An 8,724-nucleotide genomic window follows, 5' to 3' on the forward strand; every position below is an offset into this window, starting at 1 on the left:
GTACGGAAGATGCGAAACATATGGCAAAAACCCAGATCTTCTTCACACAAAAAGGCAACAGGCAACATTTAGGTGTTCGCATCTTAGATAGACTTGAGTGCTGTGATGAAAATCTGGAATTGTCGGGGTGTCTTCTACCAAAAATTAAGTTCTTGTACTATGCTAATGCGTGTGATTATGATGCGGTTATCCTCCAATATCCATGCACTTATTAAATGCTCCCATCAGAAAGGTCTTGTCCCCAACGGAATAGGTGGTGGCGCATCACCGTCCTCCCCCGTATTATTCCTCCCCACCAAAAACTGCGGCTTCTTGGCCGGGGGAGGAGGCGGAGGGGGCTTCTTCTTGGCTGCTATCGCGGCCGAGAACATCGAGGTTGCTGCTCCCGAAACACCAGCCTTTTGTTCCGGCGCTGTGGCAGCACTATTATAACGCTCGAGACCACCCCTCACAGCCGACGACGCCGCGTTTTGGACGGCAGCCTTTTGCTCCGGTGTGGCGGACTGGTATCTGTTGTAGCCCGTCTTGGCAGCGGATTGGAGGGCAGCTTTTTGCTCCGGGGCGGAGTTGTTGTAGCGGTTGAGGCCTGCTTTTGCCAAAGAGGTGTGGGGGGAGGATGATTGCGTGGTGCTGTCTTGGGGTTGTTGGGTAAGGGAGTTTGCGGCAGCGTTTCGGAGGGAGGCTTTTTGCTCGGGAGCGGAGGATCGGTAGTGGTTGAGGCCAGCTTTTGCTAGACCGGTGTAGGGTGATGATGATGATGGGGAGGATGTCCGTGGCGGTTGTGGGGGAGGTGGTGGGTGGGAAGCGGTACCGATGCCAAGACCGGGGACATTCACACCCGCGGCGGCTAACCTCCCCATTGCTCCTTGATTCGGTTTTGGGACCGTCGGGTCGTTGTTGATGCTCGCGGCAGAAATCGACTTTGTCAGGTTATTCAGCGCGTTCGTTCCCCCTGCTGGTGACCGGGGCGGGAGACGGGGCGGTAATGCTGGTGGTGGTGCTCGCGGGTTTTGTCCTACTCCCGGGGAGGAACGAGCTGGTGGCGGCGGCGGTCCTCCCAACCCCCCGGTGCTAGAAGTGGAAGACGGCCGCGACGGCACATCCCTTCTTGCCGGTGGGGGCGGGAGGTTAGCGGTCGACAAACCAGTAGCATTCAACGACCATGGCTTCGGTGGCTTCGGCCGTTCCCGTTCCTCCTCCTCTCCAGCTGCCTGTTGCTGTTCCTGCAACGATATCGAGCCGGTGTTTGTTCTTTTCGGGGGAGGGGCAAAGCTGGCAGGGTCTTTGAGAGACGAGAGCGGGCGGGGGGTGTGGTGCTCGTATTTGTTTTTCTGACCAGCAAGCTCAAGTTAATGGGGAGTGTCGAAAAAGGGGGGTATGATGGAGACACACATCATCGCCGCGACCGACTAGAGATTTCTAGAAATCAAGAAAGATTAGCTGTCATCCGCCCAAAAGAAAAGCATATCCTACGTAAAGGAAATCGACGTACCACTGAGCCCTTGATCGAGGTCCCGGATTTCTCGGGGTGCCAGCCGTTTTTGAGCAAGTCTTTGTAGTCTGGCATGTTGAAGATTGTATGCTTGCTGACCCGAAAGTTAACTTGTTGCGGATATCTCGAGAAACTAAAAGTGAAAAAGCCGAACAAGAATTAAGACAAATAGAGGGTGATGTCCAAAAGGCGGGCGGACTTCCCAAAAGTGGAATGAATTCCAGGGTCCGGTCCCACTCACATGCTGTCAAATAGTCAAATGCTTGGCACGGTGACGTAATCACACTTTTCACAACCACCAATCTCAAGTAGTACGTTCAATCTCAAAACATAATATCACAGTCTCTACAGTCTACACCTCTCCTGCATCTACAGAGCCCCCCCCACCCGGCCCCCACTCCCCTACACTCCCCTTCGCAATCTCCAAAGCATCATTCAACACATCCTCCCAGCTAATCCTCGTCGACGACCTCTTCACCCCCTCCTCCTCCACCTCCTCCCACGCCTCCCCAGTACTAACATCATAAACAACCGTACTAGCCCTACTATCCATCCTCACCTTCTTCCTAACCTCATCCCCCCCTCCCTTCACCTTCCCCGGCGGCGCGGGCAAAGCAGTCTTCAAAACAACCTCACTCCTCTTCCTCATCATCATCCCCAGACCCTCCACAAACGACCCCCCAGACCCCAAAGAACAAATGCTCTCCCTGAACCTATGCGCCCTCTTCCACATCTCCCTCTCCACCCTCGCCTCCTCCCTCTGCATCCTCCAAGCATAGCTCGCCGACTCCCCCTGCACCTGCCTCACCTTGTCAGCCTCCAACTTCTCAAACAAGTCCCACTCGTCCATCTGGCTCGGCCTCGGCACCTTCAACACCTCCCTCATCGCCCTCTGCCCATTCGCCACCCTCTCCAACCCCAGCTCAAGCTTGTACTCCCCCGTCCCCAAGTCCAGTTTATGTCTATAACTCGCCAGCTTCCAAATCCCATCAAACCGCACCCCCACCCCCGGCGCGATCCCGCTCCGGAGCAAATACCCCCTCAAAACCCTCACCTCCTTCCCCACCAGCGTAATCAGCTTGACATGCATCTCCTTCAACCCCCCCGTCCTCACATACTTGCTTCTATTCCCATGCCCCCCAATATCTTCTTCTCGTCCACTCAACAGCGGCAGCGTGTAAACGTTATACCTCCCCTGGCTGACTCTCTCCTCCTCCGTCCCCACCATCCCGTCCCTCCTCGCGCAGGCCATGCTCAACCACCAATCCCCCGCCTGGAACGAGTCATCCCCCTCCAGCTGCCCCTCCCCTCCCGTAGTTTTTTGTTTCTTGTCATCATCATACTTGTCAACCTCCAACCTCGGCCGCCACTTCTCCTGCTCCTGCCGCGGCATCACCGGGGACGGGCTGTTTTCCCCAGAAGGACAGGGGTTGTCATCAGACCAGCAAACACCCTGCAACCCACCCTTTGTGAGGAGCTGCCTGGTTCGGGATTCGTCAATCCGAAAGTACCTCTCCTTGAACCTCCGCCTCCAGGCCCGCTGGAGCGAGTCGGCCAGGTCGATGCATTGAGACAGCGGCCAGTTGGGAGTGGTGGTCGGGGGGAGGGATTTGCCAGTGAGCAAAATTTCTGACAAAAGTTTGTCCAAGTGGGCATGCTGTATGGTGTTGAACTCGATTCGGTGGTCGTGCGAGGGGTGGTGGGGGGGTGTGGTTTCTGCCGTGAGGGCCCATTCGAGAAAGGAGATGAGCTGCTGGGTGGGTTCGGAGGGGTCGGGGAAGAGGAGGGAGTCGGGGAGGGAGGAGCGGATTGTGTCCGAGAGGGTCAGGAGTTCGGAGGGGGAGAAGGGGTCTGTTGTTGAGCCTGGTAGCGGGGGTTAGTATACATTGTGGTAGGTAGGAGGGGAAAAGAGGGAAATATACTGGAGCGGGTGTCAACACCACTACTTTGACCACCCTGTTTGTCAGACTTGGAAGTGTGTCTTGACTGCTGCAGGGAGAAACTCCCGTCTTCTTGTGCTACACGGCGTCTGTCGTGAGACGGGGGAGCGAGCTTGCCGTCATCATCATCGTCGGCGGCTGCTGCGCTCCTGAGAGGGTCGTTCCGCCGGAAGCTTCCTGTTCTGATAGCCAGTCCCGGCCTGCTGCTGTTGTTGACCGTGGTGTCGCTCGTGCTGGTGATACTGAGGCGCCTCCGCTGCGAGTCGGCCCATGTATCCTCGGCTTGGGAGAAGGAGATGGAGGAATGTCGGTGGTGGGGGTGGAAGACTTCGTGGATTCTTTGGAGGACGGCCTTGGGGCCGTTGGGTTCTGGGGTGCCGCCGCCGCGGTGGCGGGAGAAGCGGAAGATGGAGGACATGCTGCTGCTGCTGAAGGAAAGATCTATGTAAGATACATGATACTATGGTCCATCTCGAGGGATTGAAGGAGGAAAGGATAACGAGAGGAAAAAGGAGGTATATTGATTATTGAAGCTGTTTGTTCCCATGTCGGGACATCGAGCGAAAAAAAAAACCACATGACATCAACCAAGGCTGGTCCAGCGGCTGGTGGGAGGAGGTCCATCTCGACTACCTGAGTGAAAGTAAAAGAGTGAGGTATGACCGGCTTGTTTATCCCGTCTCGGCCCCGAGCCCGATACCAGCGTACTGGGTGGGAAAAGGGAAGGAACAAAGACCAGGGCCCATATTCCCATATTCCCACGTGGTTTGGCCGTAATCGTGAGACTTGTGAAGGAAGGTGCCGTGGAGGCATATTCAAGTCTGAGTGAAACAAGGTGAGAGTGTTATGTGGCGCCTTTGATCGAGACGGATCAAGCCGGGCTCGCCGGACTGATAGGTATATGTAATCACTGACGCAACGCGGCCAAAGTCTCGAGTACATCCGAGAGGGCCTCCACCAGCCCCTCATCCCTCTTCACCTTGTCCCGCAGCTGGTTCGCAATGCCAATAATCGCAGTGGTAGAATGAGTGTACCTCCTGCGAAGACCCGGATGGGCATTCACTAACAGCGCCGTGGCAATCTGCAGCACGGCCACCTGGAACTCCTCCATCATCGGCGGCTGCTTCTCATCCGGAACCACCCACGCTGCCGTCTTAGTGACCAAGTCCATCCAGTCCTCCCGAGTGCCCGGTTGTTCCGCCTCGGCAATCTGAAGTAAGTTCCTCACAATCTCCACCCCTCGTGCGGCCTCGTTTTCATCACTTGTCGTTGAACTGGCTTGAAGGATGTTGCCGAGATCGTTGACCAGCGCTTGCCACCCTCCATTTTCCAAAAAGGCTTCCCTGCCTTTTCTTTCTTCCAGGATGCCCTCGAATGCCACGAGGACTGGTCTTCTAAAGTCTAGACCTTTCTCAGGGCTGCTGCTGGTTTGAAAGAGCTCGACAAACATGTCGCTTAACCCGGCTGCTTCTTTTCTTAGCTGTTCGCCGTCGTCTTCTCTCAGCCAAATTGCCAGTGTTCTGATGGCTGCAAGTATCAATGGGTCTTGGCTGGAGTGTACACTCTTGGAGTCCCACGCCAGAGCAAAATGCGAAATGCCGCTTTCGTTGGCAGCCCCGGTTCGTGCTTCGGGATGCAAGCCCATGGCACCAGCTATCGAGGCGTCCCAGCGGTCACGAAGGTATTCGGCCGTGAGTGACATGGTTTCTGAGATGGATGTGCGAAGCTTGAGCAGCAAGTCAGGCTTCATGATCCACTGATTGTTGCTGCTTTCACCGCTGTCTAACGCCTCCAGTGTTCGGAGGAGATAGCCCATAAAGTTGGAGACAACATTATAGGCAGAGGTGAGCCGCTGAGCTGTTATGCTGTAGGATGGGCTGTTTAGCTGCCCTAAAAGAGTCGGTATCGTCGAGCGAATGTCGATAAGAAGTAGGTTGACTAGTAGAAACGCAAATGGACTTTCGCTTGTAGCTGTTGATTTGCTGTCGACATCGTCGGCAAAGAGAAGTTGAGGCGATTGTACTGGGTAAGACTCGAGGAGAGCGGCGGAGAGGTTGGCAAAAGCTGCGCGGCCGTCGGCAGTAGGACGACTGATGACAAGGTCTCTCACGAACTTGGCCAGTGGTGTAAGCCATTTCGGGTTGGGTGGGAGCAGCTCTGGGTCGAGTCTTGGAAGAAAATTTCCCAAAAACTTCAACAAAGTGACGCCATCAGTGCCTTTGAAAGAAATGACCAGTGATCCGATGGCCTGGTCAATCTTGGCGCGCAGAGCCTTCTTGTCTGCTGTTGTAGCCATGGCACCTAGCCATGCGTAATACAAAGTGTCCAGGACGAGAGGCTGAGAAGGTGCAATCTCAGTCAAAGTCGACAAGTCGTCTATAGAGTCAAAGACCTCAGCACCCTCAGGCTGGTTTACTAGGCTCACAAGAGTCTCAAGGACCAGTTTAGTAGTTTCATCAGAACTAGGCACTGTTAGCAAAGGAATGGGATATCAAGAAAAGAGAGCTCCTGACCAGTACAAAAGACAAGCCACCAACTGAGGTATCCTGTTTACCAACTTGCTCTCCTGTTTTGACTTCTCTGGTAATAGCATAGTGAAGGTGTGGAGGACAGCAACAGCAAGATCCAACATATCATTGGTGCCTTTTGCTTGCTGTTTCGACCCAGTCCGAATCAGACGATCCAGAAACTTTCGGGGAATACTGTTCCACAAGCTGGCGATTCCATCTTCGTTTGCCCTTAGTTCTGGTGTATTATCAAGGACAGACTTGAGCAGTGCCAGCCCAACGAATCGAGATGTGTCGTCCTTTGCGCTGAGTAGGGTCTGGATTTTTTGTAGCGAGGCAGCTGGATCCTGCTGTTCCTCAGCTGTTAATGGCATCGTTTCACTCATCTTGTCTGCCACTGTTGAAAATTATAAAACCAGTCGAGAAAGACATTATGATCCAAGTTCTTCTCGATGAAGTCAACTCGACAAGCAATGCCCAGGTCAGGGTGTGATCTAGAGTGGAGGAGAGCAGAGGTACGTACCGATTTAAGGTTGCCAAGAGTGCACAGACCTTGGCCGCAACAACGTGCGCAATCGATAAGATACTGATAGCTGTCGTTCCTGTCCACCATCTTCTTCACCAGCCATCCCAGTTGACATCGACGACGAACAACGGTGCCCCGCCGCGCATACCCAGCGCAGCAACTTACATAAGATCAGGGGACGCGCATCCAAAGACCAAGTCCCATCAGCCAACGCGATTCACCCCCCAGAACCTCCCAATCGCAAAACCAGCCCTCGTCCGCCGCAATCAAGAATGGCATATGCAGCCCACCATGTCCCCGATTAACAACGGATCCTCGAGTTCCGAACCCTTCCCCCCCTTCAACAACGACCACCACTATACCACCTCCGACGCCGACGAACTAGACCTCCTCGACGACACTGACACAGCCGCCATCCTCGACAACGACCCCCTCTCCCACCACTACCACCACCAACAACAACAACAACAACAACAACAACAACAACAACAACCCCTCTCCTTCAAGCGCAAGCAGAAACAAACGGGCATCTTCTCTCAACCAGCCAGGTTATTCAACGCCCTCATCGGCCGAGCAAACCCCCCAAGAAACAGCGCCGACATCCCCCCCCCCCCACCACCACCACCACCAATACAACCCCCCACCGGCGCAACAAGACTAGACTACATCCCCGGAAATGGAGGCTCCAAATCAGACTCATTACCCACAGATTGGCTCGCCGAAGGGCCTGGAAGGAGAGTAGGATACGAAGACCTGACAGCCATCGATTGGATTTTCGAGTACACCAAAGAACGCCAGCGACAGAGATCACTACTCTCACGGACGACCTCTCTTGGGTTTCCTTTATTGGGGTTCTTACAACGGGTGTTGGATGCCTCACAAGTATGGGTTATTCTCATATTATCTGGCTTGGCGGTGGGGACTTTGACGGCGTGGATAGACGTCACGACGGATTGGCTGGGGGATATCAAGTATGGGTTTTGTTCGACGACGGATGGGGGGGCGTTTTACCTGAGTAAAACTGCTTGTTGTTATGGGTATGATGAGATTAGTAAATGTCAGGGGTGGAAGACGTGGGGGAATGCGCTGGGGGTGACGTCAAGGGGGGGTGTTTGGTTTGTGGAGTATGCGGTTTACTTGGTGTTGGCGGTGATGTTTGCGCTGTCGGCGAGTTTGTTGGTGAAGGAGTATGCTGTTTATGCTAAGCATTCTGGTATTCCTGAGATCAAGACGGTGCTGGGTGGGTTTATCATCAGGAGGTTTTTGGGGTTGTGGACGTTGATTACGAAGAGTTTGGGGTTGGTGTTAGCGGTGGCTTCGGGGATGTGGTTGGGGAAGGAGGGGCCGCTGGTGCATGTTGCTTGTTGCTGTGCGAACTTGTTTATCAAGTTGTTTCCGAGTATTAATAACAATGAGGGTATGTATGTTGGTCCGGGTTGTTGTTCGGTTGGGGGAAAGCTAACTTGGGACATAGCTCGAAAACGAGAGGTCTTGTCCGCTGCTGCGGCTTCGGGGATATCGGTTGCTTTTGGGTCGCCCATCGGGGGTGTGCTCTTCAGTCTTGAGCAACTGTCGTACTATTTCCCCGACAAGACCATGTGGCAGAGCTTTGTGTGTGCCATGACAGCTGCCATGGTGTTGGAAGCTTTTGACCCGTTTCGATCGGGGAAGCTGGTCATGTACCAGGTAACCTACAGCTCGGTGTGGCACGGCTTTGAGCTTGTCCCGTTCGTCCTCCTCGGTCTTCTCGGGGGTGTGTATGGAGGGCTGTTCATCAAAGCAAACATGTGGGTTGCAAGATGGAGAAAGTCGGCAACCTGGCTTCCTGGCCCGGTCATCCAAGTAGTTGCCGTGGCGATTTTGACGGCCCTTCTCAACTACCCCAACAACTACATGCGAGCCCAGTGCTCCGATCTTGTCTCCAACCTCTTCTCCGAGTGCTCAAAGCTCACAGACGACCAATTCGGCCTCTGCAAAACAGGCGCCGCCTCAGCAGGCACAATCATCCTCCTCATCTTCGCCGCGGTCCTGGGCTTCTTCCTCGCGGCCATCACTTTTGGTCTTCAAATCCCCGCCGGTATCATCCTCCCCTCCATGGCCATCGGCGCCCTCATCGGCCGCGCAATAGGCATCATCATGGAAATCTGGCAACACAACCACCCCAACTTTATCGCCTTCCGCTCCTGCGAACCGGACGTGCCGTGCATAACCCCCGGCACCTACGCCATCATCGGTGCTGCCGCCGCCCTGGGCGGTGTC

The 8,724-nt window shown here is 54.6% G+C and overlaps 4 protein-coding genes across 4 annotated transcripts; 1 reads left to right on the forward strand and 3 right to left on the reverse strand.

Annotated features, from left to right (window-relative positions):
• Positions 1-224: 224 nt before the first annotated feature.
• On the reverse strand, positions 225-1,567 carry PODANS_7_10120 (uncharacterized protein; the record flags this gene model as incomplete). The annotated part of the gene is made up of 3 exons (XM_001908343.1): positions 225-1,331; positions 1,393-1,419; positions 1,493-1,567. The coding sequence occupies 3 exons, from the start codon at positions 1,565-1,567 to the stop codon at positions 225-227; spliced, it is 1,209 nt and encodes a 402-aa protein (XP_001908378.1).
• A 277-nt stretch (positions 1,568-1,844) lies between these two features.
• Positions 1,845-2,885, reverse strand: PODANS_7_10130 (uncharacterized protein; the record flags this gene model as incomplete). Its single annotated transcript, XM_001908344.1, has 1 exon — positions 1,845-2,885. The coding sequence occupies one exon, from the start codon at positions 2,883-2,885 to the stop codon at positions 1,845-1,847; it is 1,041 nt and encodes a 346-aa protein (XP_001908379.1).
• A 1,454-nt stretch (positions 2,886-4,339) lies between these two features.
• On the reverse strand, positions 4,340-6,325 carry PODANS_7_10140 (uncharacterized protein; the record flags this gene model as incomplete). The annotated part of the gene is made up of 2 exons (XM_001908345.1): positions 4,340-5,894; positions 5,946-6,325. The coding sequence occupies 2 exons, from the start codon at positions 6,323-6,325 to the stop codon at positions 4,340-4,342; spliced, it is 1,935 nt and encodes a 644-aa protein (XP_001908380.1).
• A 419-nt stretch (positions 6,326-6,744) lies between these two features.
• PODANS_7_10150 (uncharacterized protein) lies at positions 6,745-8,724 on the forward strand (the record flags this gene model as incomplete). The annotated part of the gene is made up of 1 exon (XM_001908346.1): positions 6,745-8,724. A coding segment is annotated over one exon (1,980 nt), but the record flags the coding sequence as incomplete, so codon positions are not given.

Source organism: Podospora anserina, chromosome 7, assembly GCF_000226545.1.
Source record: "Podospora anserina S mat+ genomic DNA chromosome 7, supercontig 1".
Taxonomy (NCBI): domain Eukaryota; kingdom Fungi; phylum Ascomycota; class Sordariomycetes; order Sordariales; family Podosporaceae; genus Podospora; species Podospora anserina.